The following is a 20338-nucleotide window of genomic DNA, read 5'->3' on the forward strand; positions in this document are numbered from 1 at the left end:
GCTGTAAAACGAAACCATAAATTAACATGAATGTAACTTTTTAACTACAGTATTCAGTGCTGTTATAATTCTGGTCTATTCTATAACAGGCAACAGTATTCATTGCTATTACAGTACTGGCCTATTCTTTATCAAGGCAAAAACTTTTCTCTGCGTCTCACTGCATTTCTATAGTAATCAGTTATTTTTTGCTATAAAACCAGTGCACTGAGCTGCAAGAGAGCTTTGATCTGGATGGATCATTTTGCAACACATATTGCTCATCTTTATCAATCAGCATATAAAGCAGTGGCAGGTTTCCTGTCAAGGACTGAGTGATTAAATATTGTACTTCTTTAAGACTATATGCATATTATTATCCTGAACAGCCGCTTTTACATCTTTTAAAGGCTTTTGTGTGCACACTAAACATTGCAGGTACGCAGGAAAAAAATACTTTTTTTTATGAATCGAGGTAGCTGAAGGTGACATCCTGCAGTTCATTACACTCATAAACAGAGAGAGCTGCTCTATCAACCTGAGTACAGCTCAGGTTAAGTGTGGGTTTGAGGTCAGCTGCACTACCCACAGTCAGATTCTGTGTGTCTGGGACTCGCTGTTACAGCCTGGAGAAATGGCTCTGTCGGCTGGCATTAGTCCCTGTCCTCAACATCTCTGTCTTGGAGGGAGCTTCAGAAAATCCTTTTTGAAAAGAAACGTCTTCATATAAGCTGGGCATATTAAGTCAGGACAGAGGTATTGGCTTTTTTGTTCAAGTTACAGACAGTGCTAATAAGTTGTACAAATCATTGTTTCTCAATGATTTGCTGTGCTGTGAGCTCCTTTTCTAATAGCACAATACTGTGAGTATTAATGTACTTCTTGTATGAATTAGATTCCACTTAAGTAAATGGCATCTATTCATAAAGAGATATTAATGCTGTTGCATTCAAAGTGCATATCAGTACACATCAAAGGCTACAAAAAATAAAAGCATTTCACAGTCAGTGGTTCACTGGGTTAATGCACTGTGAAGCCTGCTTCCCCTGTAATGACTTTAGATGAGGTTTACAGAAGGCCTGGGAGGGTTAACAGGTCATCTAGACAGGGCTAATCACGTTAAGACAAGCCCGTGGCTAAACGAGAGGTTATGCCGCAGTTCAGCAGAAGAGTCCCCCAGCGAAAGACTTCAGTGCGTCTTATGGCCTGAAGAGACAAGTAATCCTTCTGCCGGGTCATCTTCTGACCCCCTGGGATTACGCGGCTCCCTCACTGGATTGTCGTGACACCTGTGAGATTGTGTTTTCTTTTTAGCCCTGCCCTAATCTCAGTCGTGATAAATGTTGTTCCATTACGGGACTTGAAAAGAAAATCGAATCAAAATTGCATCAGACTCCCGAACGGCGGCGAAATGGCCGGAAACCTCCGGGGAGAGTCGGCTAGCGCTGCGGAGTCGCGGCAGAGCGGAGCGGAGCGGCTCGCAGTGCTGAGTCGATGGTTTGCGTATTTTCTTGACGGGATGTTGATTGCATAAGCAAGCAAAATGGACTAAATGTTTTGTGTCAGCTAAAATGTATATTGACGAGAATTATTTCTGGTTTTTGGGGAAAAAACTTTTTTAAATTGCTGAAAGCATCGTCATTCAGGTTAACTAAATAATGTGTGGCTCTGTTTATGCTGCTTTTTATTGTGTACTTTTATTAAAATGTTATTTCATTGACTGAGCTTGGTACAAGTCCTGAAAGATGAACAGATATGCTCTACTAGTCTCAAATCAAACATGAATATTTGTTCTGAGAACATTCATGGATACATAGAGTATGAAGATTACATGAGTTTGGCATTGAAGATAGTGAAATAATACCTATAAAGTGAGAGTTTATTGAATTTTTAGATAATTGACATGCATCTTAATCAAGCAAATTAAAACAGATCGAGAGGCATGCTAGATTCTTGCTAAAAATATATTTAGGCAACTAGCATGCCAGTTGTCAAAATATTTAGTTAGCTAGTAATCCCAAAGCTTGCTAAAAAAATTGTGCTTCCTGTGTTATCCTTCACATCATATTCAAGAATGCAAAAGACATGTTCAATTTTTAAGAATCTATTTCATCATTGCAAAGAAAATACCGCGCTTCTGTCAGATACATCACTCAGTTAACTTTGGCACCAGCTTTCAAATAAATGCACAATAAAGGCTTGCAATAGAAATCTGTGCTTTTTTAATATCAGCATTTAAAAAGCAGGGTGTGAGAAGATTAATGGGGTCTTTAAGTCATTGATACACGCTGAATGACAGACAATGAGGAGCACATTTATCTAAGTTAAATACTATTTGTGAGAAAATGCTGCACAATGCTGTAATGTGAAGAAAAATAATGCAACGACAAAATCATTTATTTAAATGCTATAGTCTATTGTATTATAATATAACCTGCACTGAGTATTCATATCCTTGGTTGCTTGCTAATACAATGATCCGTATGAAGTTACCTGCCTATTATTTTCCTCTTTATTTACAGCACACCAGCCATCACTGCATGGTATGCTATAGCATGATAATCATGCCTGTCATTCAGGCTAGCTCAATAAAACTCAGAGAAAGATAGCCTTCAAGCGCTAATCTATGTCAAGTCTACTCTCATTCTGGTGACTTAGATTGGAGCTTGAGAGAATTTTTGCTACTGAGCTTGTTAAACAGATATTTTTTTATAGCAGTGCACCCCTGTAATTCCAATCATCTTCCAGTCGCACATCACAGAAGATCCTTCAGCCATGTGAATACAATGCTTAAGCCTAGACCAAGTGCCAGGGTTCAGCTGGCATTACCGGTGGCACACAGGGTTCTTATTTCATGGTGTTTTAATGGCGGATGAATGTGGCTTTGTATCCCCTTCCCTGAGGGGGGTATTTATAGTGTGTTTGTGGTGGTAAATGCCTCTGGAATGCGCAACACTACCGGGCACCGCGCGTCTGTGGGTGCCGCGGCCTCTAGAGATGCCAGGCATGCCAGGGCTGCCAGCCTGGAGCCCCGCTGCTGAGGGTGCCATCTGAACCAACCGGGGGTGGGGGGAGCGAGGACCGCAGGAGGGGGGGTGGGGGGAGCGAGGACCGCAGGAGGGGGGGTGGAGCAGGTCCAGGTGCACACTCAGATTCCTGAGGGCCCCCAATTTTTAAACCGGGACAGATGGCCCTGCCCACAGACACGCACATGCGTACACCCACCCCGTCGACACACCGGTACATCACCGAGGCTCATGGGAAAAGGATAATGAGTTTGATCTGTGGTCCGCTTTTTAGGAGCGCCGACCGAAATAGAATGCTTGCAGGCGTGAGAATGGGGCTCGGCGACGAACACGCAGTGACAATGCGGGCAGCGGAGTGCGTTCGCGGGGGAGGCCTCCTCCCCGCTGTCAGAGGGAATCCATCCAGCGCCGAGGGAGCGGAGGGTGCAAAGGTTTCGTGTTGAGCAGGAGTTCCCTCAGCTGTGCCGTGAGGAGCGCTGTCCTTCAGTGCGGGAATGTGTTGGCTACCCTCTCCGTGCACTGCGACCTCAGTATTCTGTAACAGGCCTAATTGAACCTTAAAGCCCTGTCTGCTGCGGTTCACCTTTCAGGAGTTATTTTTTATCGTCGGTAATCTGAGTGAAGACAGAGAGCCCCGGGACACGCGCTCTTTATCTGCTGGAGTAGGCTGGAAGCAGTGGGCTTTGGTGGACCTAGCAGTACCTGACCAGGCCTCATCTTTGTGGAGCAATGCTCTGGTGTGATAGAAGTGGAACTGTTAACCGGTTCTGAGGAGGGGGGCAGTCTGTTACTGCAGGTGGTGCAAGGAAGGTTCTTAACCTTCAATGGACATCAATATATTTTCTGTGCCCAGATCAGAGCAAGGCCTCCTGTTGAGCTTGAACAGGGGAGGCAAATTCACCAAGTAAGCCTCAAATCAGTAAAGTCTATTATGTAAAGGCTTAATACATCAATAGGACATTAAAGGCAGTGTCTGTTAAGGGCTCAGACTGGCTTGAACCACACAAAGCATACTTGTGTATTTGTCACTCTGCTTTTTTAGTGCTGAGTCCAGTATATCCCTTGCAATTTGGACACTGTAATTGCAGCAGTTTTTTTTTTTTTTTTTTGTACTGACATTCATCAGTTTCCGTGGCCCATTATAGAAGCACAGGGGAAATTCAGCAAAATTTCATACAGTAAGGTTTTTGTTTGTCATTTAACCAGCCTATTCTGCAAACGCTGTTCTTTGAAGGAAAAACGAATGAACATGAAATGTGATGATGTGGTAGTTGCGCTCCTAGCCCTTGTTTTCTTTTCTTGTGTGATGAGTCATAGACAGCGTGTGCACATGTCACTTCCAGCTGGTTGACATTGTCATGGTGACAGCATATCTCCAGATACTCTGAAGTGCTTGGTATAACACTAGCCAAGCAAAGGGGAGGTCGTTTTACCTTTTAGTGTCTTGGTGCTCTTCAGGAGGTCTGGCTTCAAAATTCATCACACACTGTTGTCACATGGTGCCCATATCACTATTGTGGCTTTTACAATATGGAGTATGATGTCATGAGATTAAATATTTGACAATATTTGACAAAAAATGCTTATGTATCTGATTTCTACGGGTAGTATAATTTTGTGAAATAAAAATGAGTTTGTTTCTCCTTAAATATCCACAATAAATGTAGTATGTCATATACAATTAGGAGTTAATATAATTGCAAAGATAGTATAAACCACATTGTGAAGCTATTTCACTCATGTCAAAAAAAACAGAGCTCAAATTTAAGGGTGATAATTAAGGAAATGGCTGCTGCAAATACATTGGGACAAATTCACAAAATCTTTCTTGAATTATTCTTACTTTTGTTCTTAAAAACGTTCCTACAAAAGACTAATATGGGATTCATGACACATGTGGAGACCTTTGTTTTTTTCATATCCCAGTTGTATGAGATGATGAATGCTGACTTTTAGGTGGTACATTTTAGGTACAACCCTGTTCATGTGATTAGCATAAGGAAACAGCCATGAACAAATACAGGTTTATGACTCCAGGTTTATGTTTAGCATGTAAAGTAGAATAACAGCAAGTGCTTCTGGGTAATGGCCTGTGTGGCACAGTTTTATAATATTTGGTTCTCGCATTCTTAAGACTAGTGGGTTTCAGTCTTTGAAGTGTGTAAATTAATGTCTTTGCCTTTTGACGTCTGTATCACTTCCAGTTTTTGCGCTGTCACAAACTTATTGTGAAGTCCTGTGTCGTCATTTCCTCTAAGCAAAACAATGCACATTTTTATTGCGTTTTTATTTCTAGATCATCAATCCTGTCTCGAGAGGTCAGTAGTGTAATCTCGTGCCATATTTCCAGCTTGTTGACCTTCTATATAGATTGAAATGTGTGCTGCAGATTACAGCTTGAAATGCAAAAGATTAAATGACATCGTAACATATGGTAATAGCTTGATGGGTAACATAGGGCAATGGTAAAAGTAGGCCAATACATATATTACTTTGAATTTCATATTATTTCATTTTATTTTTCATTTGAATAACGTAATAATGTACTTTCAATGATAAATCCTCCTTTTGGACTAAGATTTGCATCTTGGGGATGTTATTCAAGGGCTGTGTAAATGTATTCATGCTCAAATTGGTATAAAATTGGATATTAAACAAGAAAGATATGTGGATCCTTTCCTTTAGTCCTGTCCTTTTTTGTTTCTTAAGAAGATGAAGATCTAAGATTATTCAGTCCTCATGTCAAAAAATTATTTTATGGAGAAATTTTAATTATATTTCTCTGGATTTTCTGAGAAGATTTTTTTGAGGAACTCAAAATGCGTTTTCATTTATGTATCTCATTGAAGCTTTAATTTGTTTATGTTTGTGCTGGCTAGCTTTTAATTGTAATCCCTCACCTAAAAAGACCTATCCTTATAATGATGTCATTCCACTGATAGACTTGAGGGTGTGGCCTCATTCTGTCCATGTTTTGCCTCTTTGTGGCCTGGGTCTTTGTGACTGTCCAAATTTTTATCCTTCTGCAGAAGGACGAGATCAGCCTGTCAGAGGGGAGCACAGTGGACCTCAGAAAGACAGGAGAAGAGGAGGATGAGGACTCCGAGATGGCCGAAGAGGCCATGGACCCCGAGAACTGCTTCCCTGACTGTAAGTACTCTTCATAAATCATTGACAGTGAATGCTGGGAATGCTGCGATTGCGTCACCTGTGCCATCACAATATGCAAAGCATCCGGCAGCCATGGTAGTCACAGCACATGTGAGGGTCTACCTGAGCAGTGTTTGATACTGTGCGTTGGACCTGGAAATTGTTCCTCTGTTATGTAATCTCTGTGTTTTTAAACCTGCGTATCAGCCAGAGTGGTCTCTGTTATACTGGAGAGTATCTTTCTGTTGGGAAATCCCTTTGATCTTTTGTTACAATGGTCCTGTCTCCTGTCAAGCTGTAATGGTCCAGGCCCCTTCCTGCTTCTCACCCAATGCATGCTGGACAGGCACCTCCTGCGACCCTGACCAGGAATAAGCGGGTATTGATAATGGATGGATGGATGGTCCAGTCCCCTGTAAAACTGCCCTTTTGGTCTGCTTCTTTATCATTGCATCAGCTGGCCACTCAGTCATCGTCCACAGATCTAGATCCTACTGCCAGAACATACATCATAATGACATTCTCAATGGTGGCTGGTTGTACAATAAATTTAAATACAAGTTGTACCACCTATGTAATTATCCTTGGTCAGTGATTGATTTACATCAGTCTGGGTGGTCTAATATACAGTGTGTGCGGTATATTCATTTCATTATAGTCTTTGTGGACATAACAAATCCTTATCCAACCTATGGTTGAAATCATGTGACACAGCACTGGCTAATCTTGGATATCCCATCCGATCTTTATGAAGGAATGGTGTCCCTAAGAGACATGTAATCGAATATGTACTCTCACTGGCTACATCCCCGCGTTCCTACTGACCATTTGCCGACAATGAATAACTGAGCGCTAAATGGGCATGTGGCACTAGACGTGTCACTAACAACCTACAATTCTCGGTGTTGATCTTGGGATGACTACCGGTGTTCTTTTTACGCTTCCGCGATGGCACAGCCGTGGCCGGAGGCATTATGTTTTCGGGTTGTCCATCCGTCCGTCCGTCCGTTCGTCCCTCTCGATTCTCGTGAACGCGATATCTTAGGAAAGCCTAGAGGGAATTTCTTCAAACTCAAGGATGAACTGATTAGATTTTGGTGGTCAAAGGTCAAGGTCACTGTGACCTCACAAAACACTTTTTTGCCTTGAAGGAATACAAAACACGTTTTTGGCCATAACTAAAAATATAATACGTTAATTATGATGACATTTTATATCCAAACTAGCTACTGGTTGGCGGAGGCATACAACCGCGAGGCGATATTTCTTTTTTTTTGAATGTGCAGTTAATCAAGCCTCAGATGCCCTGTAATATGCTGACTTAATGAAAGGACGCCTTGGAAATGATGATGCTTTAATTGCTTGGCTGCTTGTGCAAATTTTTTGTGACAGATTCTCATGCTTATCCAGAGATTTAATTTGATAATTAATGGTCTAGTGATCATTTGAAATGTATTTACTTGGTTTCCACAACCATGTTTTTATAAGTAACATTACTTGGGGGATTGTACAGATTTGTATCAACTGTAGCTCAAAAGAATCCCCATGGTCCTATTAGACGATGTTCTGCCCCCACATACGAACTATATGCTGTATAAATGACATAATTTATTACATTAATTCATTCATTCATTAATTAAATAAAGTTTATTATTTTATTTATAAGTTTAGCTTATTTCCATGCGAAAGTAATACTTAATGCTAAATATTGTGTAGTAGGATGCATATGTATTTAGCCATAGGATATATATTCGTGCACATTTTTCTAAGAATTGAATCATATGAAAAAAACTGCCTGATTGAATTGAAAAAACAAGACCAAAAATAGTATAAAGTGCAACAGCAGCCTCTCTATGGTATTACGTGTAAATGTGATCTTATTGTGCCGTTAATAAGCACAGCCTTTTTGTCGCTTGTCATAGTAAACAACCAACACGGATTGTGATGGCTGCTGATTTCCTGTGGGGGAGATAGTCGTGTTGTCATGAGTTGAGTTTTCTTGCGCCCTCGATTTCCACAGCGTAGGTCCGTTCTGCCGTGCGTACATCTGGTGAGCCGCACACACTGCTGTTGAAATGCATTACAAGGGAAACTGACTGCACCGCCTTAATGCTGCTGACAGCACACGCTTCCTCCCCCAAACTGCCACATGCCCTGACTGAACAGAAGTAACAACTGCACAGATAATGCGTTCTTGCACATGTGGCTGCAGGTTACGTAACTACAAGACACCAAATGGTGTTGCACTGCAATTCTTTTAGGCTTCAGAAGCCTTTTTTTTTTTCTTCAAAATTATTCCACAATGTAGCCTCAAAGCACCAAGGGGTCTGTCTGACAATGGGATATTTTTCTTAGACAAATTGATGGCTGCCGTCCGATCAATTTAGCCGTTAACATGTAACACAGTGAATATGGCACGTGCTGCTGATATCTGTAAGCTGCTCCTTTCAAAATGCAGTCAAATTTCAAAGAAATCAAAAAACATGAAGATGACAACATCTTACTGTCCACACAAGGTTGTGACGAATTAAAACAAGTGCTGCTGGATGGCTCATAAGGGGGTGGAAGGTTATGCAACGGACCACTACACTGCAGCACTTCAGCATGACTTGTTCAGTTTGAACAAAAACAAAGCTTACACAATATATTGGAAAACAAAATAGGCAGCTTGCTTCCTGTAAGCGATCGGTTATATATTACCTGTGATTTAAAAGCAGACTGAAATGTTTGTGATGCTTTTGCACCATTTCATCCATTGCAAGTAACGGGGGAAAAATGTTTATGCTTCACAAAGCACAATCATGTGGACTGTATATGCAAATGCACTACCTGAGTTATTCTATGAAGTGAGATAGTAAGTTGTACCAAGAAATACTGAGAAGCTCCATTTCCTGGCCATTGCTCTTATTCCTGGCTCAATGGCTCAATTTTTTAGTCATTGTTATTCCTGCACCACAATTTTGTGCACCAGACTGAAAATAATCCCTTGTAAAATGACGGCCAATTTTTCAATTAATGTTATTGAATCACTCCTTGCTCAACGTCAGAAATAGATATGAGCAAAACCAGCCCTCAGAGACAATTTGACACCGAGACCTGTTAGAAAAAAATAACTGCGTTTGTGATTGAGCCGCTTGGGAGCCATATATTTGTTAACACTCACTTAAGACTTAAACCTGGCATCAGACTCTACGAATGTCTTACCCTTGCAATTAAAGTAGTTGTGACAAGAGAGATGCAGGACGTCCAGCTCATGTCCCTGCAAAAGGAAGTGCAGCGGCTGAATCAAGATTTTGCACGGTAATCCTTCAGATGGAACAGATGGTTTATAGTATCAAAATTGGGGAGTGGAAGTCTTCATGGATATATTTTTAAAAGTACAGATTGTTTCTAGAAGTAAAAATGGGGAGTGAAAGTCTGCATGGAAATATTTTAATATTATAAAATAAAATCTTTAGATAGATATATATGAAATATCTTTAGGCAGGTACATTTGATATATGTCATACATGCTTAGCCCTTTGTATGTCATACTTGGTACCCTGTAAATGTATAAAATGGTTTAATTGCAGTGGGTTACCTTTGTGGTTAAGCAATCCCGATGACACCATCAAAAAATGTTGCCATAATCATTGTCTCTCCTTGATGTCTGCTTAATAGCTGTTAATTGCTCCCTAACATAGGCGCCAGACCGCTAAAGTGTCTGTGGCTTTCAAGGAAAAGCTGTCTCATGTCTTTACAAATTGGGTTGCACATACCCTGTTACCATAATCCCATTATCAGGTTTACAGGCAATAAGTTAATTTGTAGGAGCTCAAATACCAGTAATGGACACAGTTAGATAACCATTGAATGTTCTAATGTGATTTTGTAGCAGAGAGCCATTGTTATGGAGGGATGAAGGAAAGCTTTTAAATTAAGTAATTGATACTGGGGCTTCTGTTGTGCAAATTCCACCATGTTTTATAAATTGGGGCTGTGAGATTATCCAAGACACGTGCGATTATGAGGGATAAAGATGGATTAGGAAGAGGGGGCAAGGTGCGGGGCAGTGTGTTTGGAAAGGGGTCTCCTGAGCTGTTGGCTCAGTGCTGCTCCATTGGGTTTCATGGGAGATTATCATTGAGATCACTGGAGAGGAAGCAGCAAGACCCCGTTGAGTGTGTGTGTGTGTGTGTGTGTGTGTGCGTGTTTAAGATTTAATCAAAATGAAGTTTTGGCCAAGCTTAGCATCCCTGTATTTCAGTGAAATGATGGCAGGGGTAGGTGGTCAAATCTGTATATAATCTGCAGTACTGTGTGCTAACATTTGTTGGCTGTAATTACACCATCAAAATAGGGCTCACTGTTGTACATTTATATCTATTAACAGGGTTTTCAAATGTACAGTTTGTGCCTGCTCTGTGAAAAACCTTTTGTCAACTTTGCCAATCCTTTGCATCCCATTTGCAGAGCAATGGAGCATACCATTCCTTAGGGAAAAGAGTGAGCACAATTATAGTCTGACTCCCACCGGGCTGGTCTATCCTATTTTTATGTTGGGTTGAATAATATGGACTAAGAAACAATGCATGAATACCAAACGTAATATTTACTCGGCATGAAAGTGCAGTTAGGTAAACAGTACACAGCATACACTTTCCACAAATGTGTATTATTAGCATCTAGAGATTAACGGGCAGTATGAAAGTTGCATTACAAATAATGCTGATTGTATACAATTAAAGAGAGAAATATGGGCTTTTTATGGTCTCTCTGCCTCAGGGGTCTCATGCCCCTTTTCATGTGAAAAATAAATCTATTTCCAACATATAAACATATAATAGTAATAAGAATAATCCACCCGTTCATCCTTTATCTAACCTGCTTATTCCTGGTCAGGTTCATGGGGGTTTGGAGCCTATCCCTGCTTGCATTTGGTGAGAGGCGAGAATATGCCCTACACTGGTCACCAATCCATTGCAGGGCACATACACTGGTCATGCGCATACTGAACCACTGTGCTGCCCAATCATAATAGTAATAAATTAACTATGTAATGTATTTTTCAAATATTCTGCTCTAAAAGTAAGGTTGATCAAGTACATTCCAAATATATACCGTATCGTTATTTGAATTAATTTTTGAATCTTTTCTTTGTTTGCTTTTGGCTTCAACTGTGCAACATGAAAGCCATTCAGTATGTGTGGAACCCAGCTGGTGGGCAATGACCCTGTTCAGCAAAATCACAAACTGCAAAATTGCTGTGAAAATTCTGGTGAACAATCAGGCGGCATTAACAGCCCTTTTCCCTGTGGCAGCCTGCGTCCGTCACTTCCAGTGCTGTGACATCAACACCACGCAGGGAATGGGCCAGATCTGGTGGCGCTTCCGCAAGACCTGCTACCAGATTGTGGAGCACAGCTGGTTTGAGACTTTCATCATCTTCATGATCCTGCTGAGCAGCGGTGCTCTGGTGAGCCTCCCGAATCTGCCTGACTCCGCCCCTGCCCTCTGCCCCTCTGTCCTTCTGCCCTGTGTCCCTCTGCCCCCCTGTCCTCTGTCCCCCAGGCCCCTCTATCCTCTGTCCCTCTGCCCCCCTGTCCTCTGCCCCTCTGTCCCTCTGCCGTCTGCCCCTCCGTCCATCTGCCCCTCTGCCCTCTGCCCTGTGCCCCTCTGTCCCTCTGCCCCTCTGGTCCTTTGTCCCTCTGCCCTCTGTCCAGTGCCTGGCCTGGCACAGCTAATCAGCTGTCCGTTGCTTTTCATAGGCTCCTTATAACCCATGGTTACAATCTAAGCCTGTGTGTGCGTGTGTGTGAATTTGGACAATAATCCCTCTGTAATTATCATCATTATTTTCCATTTTTAATTGTTTTAATGCCATAGCTGTAACACTACTACTAATTTGCTTGCTAGACTCATTCCGTGGCGCTTGCCAACTGATTAGTTTCCATGAAATTCGAAGAGGTAAAAGAGAGCAAGAATTCTGATGAAACACAAATAAAATACTGTTAAAATAACTATCGCTTATTTTAACAAATACATATTGTTAAAAAATGAATATGGAAGACCGAACTCAAAGCAACTCCCTTTGGCAACAACCGATGACAGCAATATGAGCAATTAAGTGGAATATGAAAAATAAAAAAACAGACAAATCTGAGTTTCATAGCAAAAGTCCACCTACATTAAATATCCAGCTGCTCACCTCCCACCGCCTACACGGTACTATTGGCATTGGGAGAATATTAAAATTATAATGTCAGTGTTAAAGGTCTGTGTGAAAATACCATTTGATTGAAATCTACAGCACAGTGTTGTCAAGTCCAAGCAGCAGTAAAGAATGATGAACTGCAGGTTCCTTGATAACTAATGACTAAACCTGCTGTGTGCTAACTCTCTGAGGGAGGAGCCCCAGGGGTCCCTCCATTTCCGAGTCAGAGCAAAAGTAGAATCTGCGTGTGTGCCATGTAGCAAACAAGGTTAATGACAGGCATGCAATATTCCTCTACGTCAAGATAGAATTCACTACCAGGAAAAAAGGCATTCTGGGGCCACATTTTGTTTGTGCAATCATTCACAGCAAAAGAACGGTTTTTATAAAAATTGTACAAAACCAATAAACACAAAATAGCCGACTGAGGAAATCAGGAAATACTGTTAAAGAAATGAAGGGAATACTGCTTTAAGGGTTAACACATCAGCGCAGGGTGGTCTGTCAGGGGGTTTTATGTTCAGGCCTTGGTGCACTTGCGCACAGCTGAGATGAGTCGGGTCAATGATTGGTCAACCCTTCTCCACTCTAATCCTAATTAGTATTCGATCATCCCGAGGCTGAATAGGAGAGCTTCAGCTGCTACCAGCGCCCCGTCTATTCAGTTCTGTCCGAGCAGATGTATGTTACAGTGAGCATTTTCCATTTGGGCAGTGGGTGGGAAGCATTGCCCATGTAGCAGAAGTACAAGGAAAGCATCATGTAAATCCAGCAGACCAGAGCGGAGGGTTTGACGATGCGTTTCATGGGGAAAGGCTCTAGGAGCAGCATGCTCGCTGTAGCACGTGCTCCAGAAAGCCTTTTGAATTCAAAGGCGCATTTTCCTGTCACGCGTCACCGTTTTAATTTTCATAGCCAGTCACCTGGTGTATTTTCTACTTGTTTTTTTTTTATTCATAGTTTATTTCTGAGCTGAGAAATTATATGACATGGTGGATTTTTTAAATGGTGAAACATTGCATTGAAAGTAATAAAATAATTAAAATGTATTGTGACATGACAAATGCATATGGGCCAGTCGCCTATGCAAGAAATTACACACAAATTAAATTACACACTCATTAAATTTTGAATATTATATTATATTATATTATATTATATTATATTATATATTTATTAGCCACATTTCTTTAGTATATAAAGTTAACATGTTTTATTAGCAATTATAGTTACAATAGCTGTAATTGACCTTATATCCCAAAGTGCTTTCCTATATTTGTTTTATTGAAAGCCCATTTATGATGGCCAATAGTATAGGGGTAGATTTTAATTTCCAACAATTGAGTGTGTTGAAATGCTAGAACCCAGTGGCTTGTTTGAGATTCTGAGACTGCTTAAGTTGTGAAAAGCAGTAAAAATATCAATCTGTGTAAATAGGTTTTATGTACAAAATGTAATCTCTCTAAGTCACTGTGGATTTGATTCTCTGCTAAATTCTGAAATGTAAGTCTAAGTAATGTGTCTCTGTGTTCACAGGCTTTTGAAGACATTTATATAGAAAAAAGAAAAGTGATAAAAGTCGTGCTGGAGTTTGCAGACAAGATCTTCACTTACATCTTTATTCTGGAAATGCTCCTCAAATGGGTAGCCTACGGCTTTAAGAAGTACTTCACCAATTACTGGTGCTGGCTAGATTTTTTAATTGTGGATGTAAGTACACCATTTACAGTTTTTCCCATTTTCATGCAATGTTTTCTTCAATGATTCACAAAAAATGGTTTGAAATTGGGTCATACTTTAATCTATACTGCAGACTTACCACATTTGTGAATAAGACATTGATATTGGCTTACAAAATTAGCAATTAATAAGAGGTATCAATATTTTAATTGTTATCCAGGGAGACATATAGGTTATTGTTATATAATTGATCTATGGCTGATGTGCAAGATACTATAAAAGTATAGTATAATTTTTTTGTGTTCTTTAAAAAATATTGACACATTTTCACATACCAGACACAGAAGTGCATTCATTCAGATTTTCCTTTCTATGGATTTATTGGTATTAATAAAACTATATCCACAGTACAGGTATAGGAAAGACTTTTACTAAAAATATATAGTTGCATTTTTGTTTAAAATGCAGTAGTCTAGTGTTTGTTTGTGCCTGTTGTGTCATTGACTTTTGTCAACACACGTATGTACTGTATAAGAGAATATGGCTGCATTGATGATGGAAAACAAAAGGAATTTGTGACAGTTCACTTTCACTGTGTATAGCAGTTCACTTTCAGGGGAATGTTGGCCTTTCAAGCAGTTTAATCTCACATGTATTGCAATATCAATGACAATGGACAATGCGTATAAATGTTACAAATGGCCTACTTTCCTGCCTGTCTGAATGATTTGGCATCCGTTGGAGTGAAAATGAGAGATGTCTTTTGAGGCGGTTGCTCGGTAACATGTTTGACTGTGTAAATGTCATGCCCTGTCCTTTCAAGTTAGTGTATGTAATAGGAAGGCTACACCCTTCTTCTGTCCAGTCTTTTGTAATGAAATTTGTATTTAACACGGTTCCTGCTTAAATGCATGTGTATTACTGAACAGTACATTGTGCAGGACTTGGTGTGAAAAATAATGCCAGCACATTTTAAGGAACCTTATGAACTCTATGTGGTTAGTCAAGGGGAAAGATGGTCTTATTCTGCAAAGTAATTATAATTTGGCTCTTGTAAGTTTGGTCAAATGTAATGACACTTATATTCCAGTTAGATTCTCTATTGAAAACTTATAAAATAACATAAAGTAGGACTTTAATTGCTTGATTATGTCCCTGTCAAAAATGTCAATCAGCTCTAGTGTATGACTTACAGTATATATGCTTTATATTGTCAAGTATGTTTCACAATACCTGGATAAAAATAGATTTTTTATAGCAAATAAGTGAAGTGTGTCTACCCACAGATCTAACCAAAACATTACATAATTCAACTGAAGGCGGTGTAAAGTTATTTTTGATAAATGATGCTCCTCAATCCAATTTGTTTGTGGCTCAGATGGGCTATTGCCATGTTGTGGCCATGCCAGTGCCAACTGTGGCCAGCAGTTCTGTGGGGCAGCACATTATTTGTGTTGCCCAGGGACGCAGTGTTTCACAGTTGCTGCGATTATCCTCATTTCATTGCTCACCAGCTATTCTTCAAGTCAGTTGTGCACTTTGTGTTGAAAATAAGCACTCTTCTGAATCAACAGGGTGTTACAGTGAACTGAATTGGCCTATAGTATCTACTGGCCACTTCAAATTGGAAGAAATTTAAATAAAAATCACATTTTTAAAAAACTGTAAACAATCAATCCATGCAATTTCCTCATAGACTTAAAATAAGCACATTAGCATGTGCTAATGTGCTTATTAGTTTTGATGTGGCCAATTAAACAATGGCAAAGTTGAACCATTAGTTGAAACTGTTGTTAGCAAGAACTCATTCGAGAGACAACACTCTGAAGCTGCAGAAAGTGATAAATACCCCAAATTGTTTCCTGTTAGCCTTGTTTCCACTGCTCATTCTCAGATTAAGCAACGGCAGATAGTGAAATTAGCTTTGTTTTGATGGACGGGGTACTCACAGACTGTATAAGGTAGAAGCACTGTGCATACAAACAATGGCCACAAAATTATATTAGCATTTTCACTCCGCCATTGCGAGATGGTCAATTCCTTATCTTCCCTCTCATTAGAGTAACTTTCCTGTACGATTTCATCAGTCACATAGAGGTATATAGTAAGAAGTCCTTGGATTTAACAGTATGACTTATAATCTGATTTACACAGGTCTCAGTGATTGGCCTCTTGGCAAGCGCTATCAATTTTGAGCAAATGTCCACCATGAGAGTCCTCAGGACCCTCAGGGCACTGCGGCCACTGCGAGCGGTGTCCCGGTTTGCCGGCATTAGGGTAAGGCCTACTCTGACCACAGTGCCGTACCTTTGGTCCTCAGCTGCTTAGGTTTTACGCTTTCTTCTGTTGCTGCCATTTTTCTTAAGCGACGTAACCTCCCATTTCCCTCCACAGGACCAGGAAGCAGCTACGAACGGTCATTTCCAGACTGTAGTGACAAGGGCGAATTATGTTTTGTTAATTTACCAAAAATGTATTGAAAAAATTATTTTTTGATTCATATTATTCCACCAATAAGTTTACTTTACAAAATGAATCCTCCTGAATACGTTCAGGTCAGCAGAAGAAATACCCCCGGAGATGGCTTTTGTCTTTTTAATTAATTTTCTCATCAATGCTCTGCCTTGCAGCCAATCGAAGGAGAGGGAAGGACATACGCCTGCAGTCTTCTGACTTGTTTTCCTCCACTTTAACAGGGAGTGTGTTGACATCTTATCTGACTGGTTGTGGAACCAACCTAACAATCTTGGTTCTTGAATTTATGTCTCCATGTAGGTGTCTTTAGTAAGCCTTGTAGCTAACACACTTGGGTACTCGGAATTTGGTGCCATCAAATCACTTAGGACCCTCAGAGCTCTCAGACCACTAAGAGCCCTGTCCAGATTTGAAGGCATGCGGGTAAGAGTTTATTCTCTCGCACCCTCTCTCTCTTACTGTCCCAATGCTCTCTTTCAATGTGAAAAGTTTAACCCTTCTGCTGTCTTCATATTATGTATGCATCCTGTTCACAGGGTCAACAATGACCCACCCTAGCCAGACCCCCTGTGATTAAGCCTCTTCAATGAATGTTAAACCCTAAATCAGTATTATTCATGTAGAAACAACCTGTCACTTCACAATCAGTGAACTACTGTTTTCCTCCTTCACAGTCCAGAGAGACTGTTTTTATTTAGTCTATACCACTCCTTTTAACAACAGAACATACATAAATGTTTTTTTTGTTTTGTTTTATTTTGAAGTAATGGATGTGTGGTGCTTAACTATGATTGTGATTTCGGACTCATAAGCAATGTTTGTACCCTGATGATGTAGCAAGCACTTTTATAAAAATATTTTAAGAAGTAATGTTTATTGTTTTCTAATGGCAGGGTCACTCCTAGAAAAGTCATCCAATTTCATGCTAAAAAAGTTACATTTTGGGGGTTTTCATTGATAAACTCAAATAGGATAGGGTCTATTTTGACCCTGAGGACAACAGTAGGGTTAAAAATGTATTGCGTATCCTTTGATGATTTTAAGATGTATATTGTTTAGATGTTCATTCATGCAATTTCTCACAAATGAGAATGCATATCACCTGCCAAAGTTTATATCAAACTATATCTTTAAAAATGGTAAACAATTAGAAAGGTCAATTCGACGATTGTTTATTATACAATCTGCTATTTGCTTATTCCTAATTCTCATGCTAAGACCTCAAATCCCCACCTCAGCTTCCTTTTAACATATCATTTCCACAGGTGATCATTGTATGCCACCACCTATGAAGCCCCATCCACCCAAGCCCCCCCCCCCCTCCCCAACCCCCAATACTGCGCAAATAATTGTACTCATATCAAAGTACTGACTGCAGTAACTGTAGGAGCTGCTGTCATTGCCTTCTCAGTTTCATTTAATGACCTACAGTCAAACTTCCAAACTGCCCGTCAGTATTACAATTCTCCAACATTCTCAGCATGCCATGTGACAGTGTTATTTTTATTTTTTCAGAAACAGTCATTTTTTTATAGGGGAAAAAGTATCTAAACAAATCCAAAGAGAAGCTCCTGTGTACAGTACCAAGCAGTATTATTTCATTACACTGTAACTGCAGAAAAACATTAATGAGAATGCTTGTACCTAGGATGTAGAGGACACCATGACACTGTTTCCCTCCTATCTCCACAGTATTAATTTCCATTTCATTCAAACTGCATCTATTTCATCGCTTATTGGTTTGCTCTGATTTCCATTTCTGGCATTCGTTTTACATGTACATGTGCTCCCTTTATCTGATTCTGTTAAAGTATTTCTTTAATTTAAAGCTATGACCTGGTTGGAACACAACCAAATGATTTATCAGTAATTGCTCAAATTCACATTCTGCAGTCAGCCCTGTAGTTTAATGGGTGAGGGCATAAAATACTTTCTATCAATAACATCCTCATTACATCCTAATTTCATAATCAAAATGAATAGATTGTCCCCCCATACGTGTCTTTCACTCTTGGTCTCTGATGATCGGTGGGAACTGTTGGAGCTCTTCACAGAATTAAATGGGGTTTTATAGATACAGTATATTTGAGGCTAAAGTGCTGAAGTTTTGGTCTGTTTCTTTAAATCTGGCCAAGCGGATTTGGCATCAAGCTGTTTAAAATGGCCACCACCACTTTTGAGTGCAGAGAAAGGGTTGGGGGAAAGGAAAGTGCTGCCTCATTAAGAGAGGCAGAGAGTTCTTTGTGTGCGGACTCGAAGGGCTGCCCCATGTCCCACCTCCCCAATGCAAAACTGAGCAGCATTCCTGAGATTTGGATAAGCAAATTCAATTACAAATTTCCCCAATAAAGAGTTACAGTAGTCCTTAAACAATCTAGCCCTGTCCTGTCAGTACAGGTCAGTCATTCCTTACAGATACAATGTGACTTGCAGAATTGAATTTTTGTATGAAATTTTGTACATTGCCCTTTCCAACCTTTGCCACATACATGTATGTGTTTTGAATTGTGTTTCTGTTCTTGTTTGTGTTATTACTGTAATTACCTACAGTACACTGACCTCTAAACTGATCATCTTTTATTTGTGGAGATTGATTCCAACTGTGTCAATTATTTCCTATTATTGTATCGTACTTGTAAACAGACAATTATTTTGTTTTTAGACCTGCAATTTATGCTATTGGAAATTTAGTAAAGCTTAAAGTTGGATTGGAATGTCTACTCTGTATTAAAATACTTTCCACGTGTTATTACACAGATCAAATGGTTCTCAATTGTCCACACAAGGCAGGTGACAGGGGGCTGATGGGCTGTTTGTTTTGTTTCTATGGTGACAGGTGGTGGTGAATGCCTTGATTGGCGCCATCCCCTCCATCATGAACGTGCTGCTGGTCTGTCTGATCTTCTGGCTGATTTTCAGCATCATGGGAGTCAACCTCTTTGCGGGGAAGTTCGGCAGGTGTGTCAACAGGACCGGGTACATATACAATGTCTCCATGATCAACAACAAGTCTGAGTGCCTGCTAATGAACGACACACAGTTCTACTGGACCAAGGTGAAAGTCAACTTTGACAACGTGGGTGCAGGCTACCTCGCGCTCTTGCAAGTGGTGAGTTTGGCATTTCCTTCGCCAGCGTAGTTGGGAGATTTTTTTTTTTGACATTCTTAAAATGTTTTTTGTTGCCTACTTTTGTCAAAAGCCAAAATCAATCGACAAATCAGTGGGACTTCATTTTTAGCAGTGACAGACCCATTACACAAAATTTGTGCTCTGCAAGACTGCCAGCATTCACTCCAGTGTAAGTTAGTGGGTGCAGTAGCCTAGCAACAAGTCACTTAGCTCTGTTCCATCACCTTCTTCTGGCTTCACTCAATACAAACCTTTCATTTGCATCTAGAAATAGTCTGCCCCCAGTCATTCACAAAAGCCTGTAATTACCGGTAACCAAGGCAAAAAGCCAACTGTGGTGATTTCTGCTGATACGCACTCACTTGTCTTAAAGTAATGCTTTCATTCATTTTTTCCCTCATACACTATAAAAATCCCATCCTTCAATTTGAGGAAGTCCATATATGCCATTTCCACAGCCTTTGTGTCAGAAGTTTTAATATCCACTGCATTCATCCCCTGATAAATTTTGACATCTTTAGGGGGACAGTATAAAGGTCCATAATGTAAAAATTATGTAAAAAGTGAGTTATGTGAAGAAAAAATATATTTTTCTCTTCTGTTCTTTTTTACTTTGCTTTTCGTTGAAAGGTTAATGAAAGTAAATGTATATTCTTATCAGTATGGTACGATGACAAGTGGCATAGACAGCTCACGTTCACTGTA

General features: G+C 40.1%; 1 protein-coding gene across 4 annotated transcripts in view; it reads left to right on the top strand.

The window, feature by feature from the left end:
• The window catches only part of scn5lab (sodium channel, voltage gated, type V-like, alpha b), a 129088-nt gene that overhangs the window by 98331 nt on the left and 10419 nt on the right, over nucleotides 1-20338 (top strand). For all 4 annotated transcript variants that reach the window (XM_064331080.1, XM_064331078.1, XM_064331077.1 and 1 more), the window contains 5 exons: nucleotides 6035-6155; nucleotides 11456-11610; nucleotides 13885-14058; nucleotides 16804-16926; nucleotides 19340-19612. In XM_064331080.1, the coding sequence (XP_064187150.1) occupies nucleotides 6035-6155; nucleotides 11456-11610; nucleotides 13885-14058; nucleotides 16804-16926; nucleotides 19340-19612 (846 nt within the window). The remainder of the gene's footprint in view (nucleotides 1-6034; nucleotides 6156-11455; nucleotides 11611-13884; nucleotides 14059-16803; nucleotides 16927-19339; nucleotides 19613-20338) is intronic.

Source organism: Anguilla rostrata, chromosome 4 (assembly GCF_018555375.3).
Source record: "Anguilla rostrata isolate EN2019 chromosome 4, ASM1855537v3, whole genome shotgun sequence".
NCBI classification, from domain to species: Eukaryota; Metazoa; Chordata; class Actinopteri; order Anguilliformes; family Anguillidae; genus Anguilla; species Anguilla rostrata.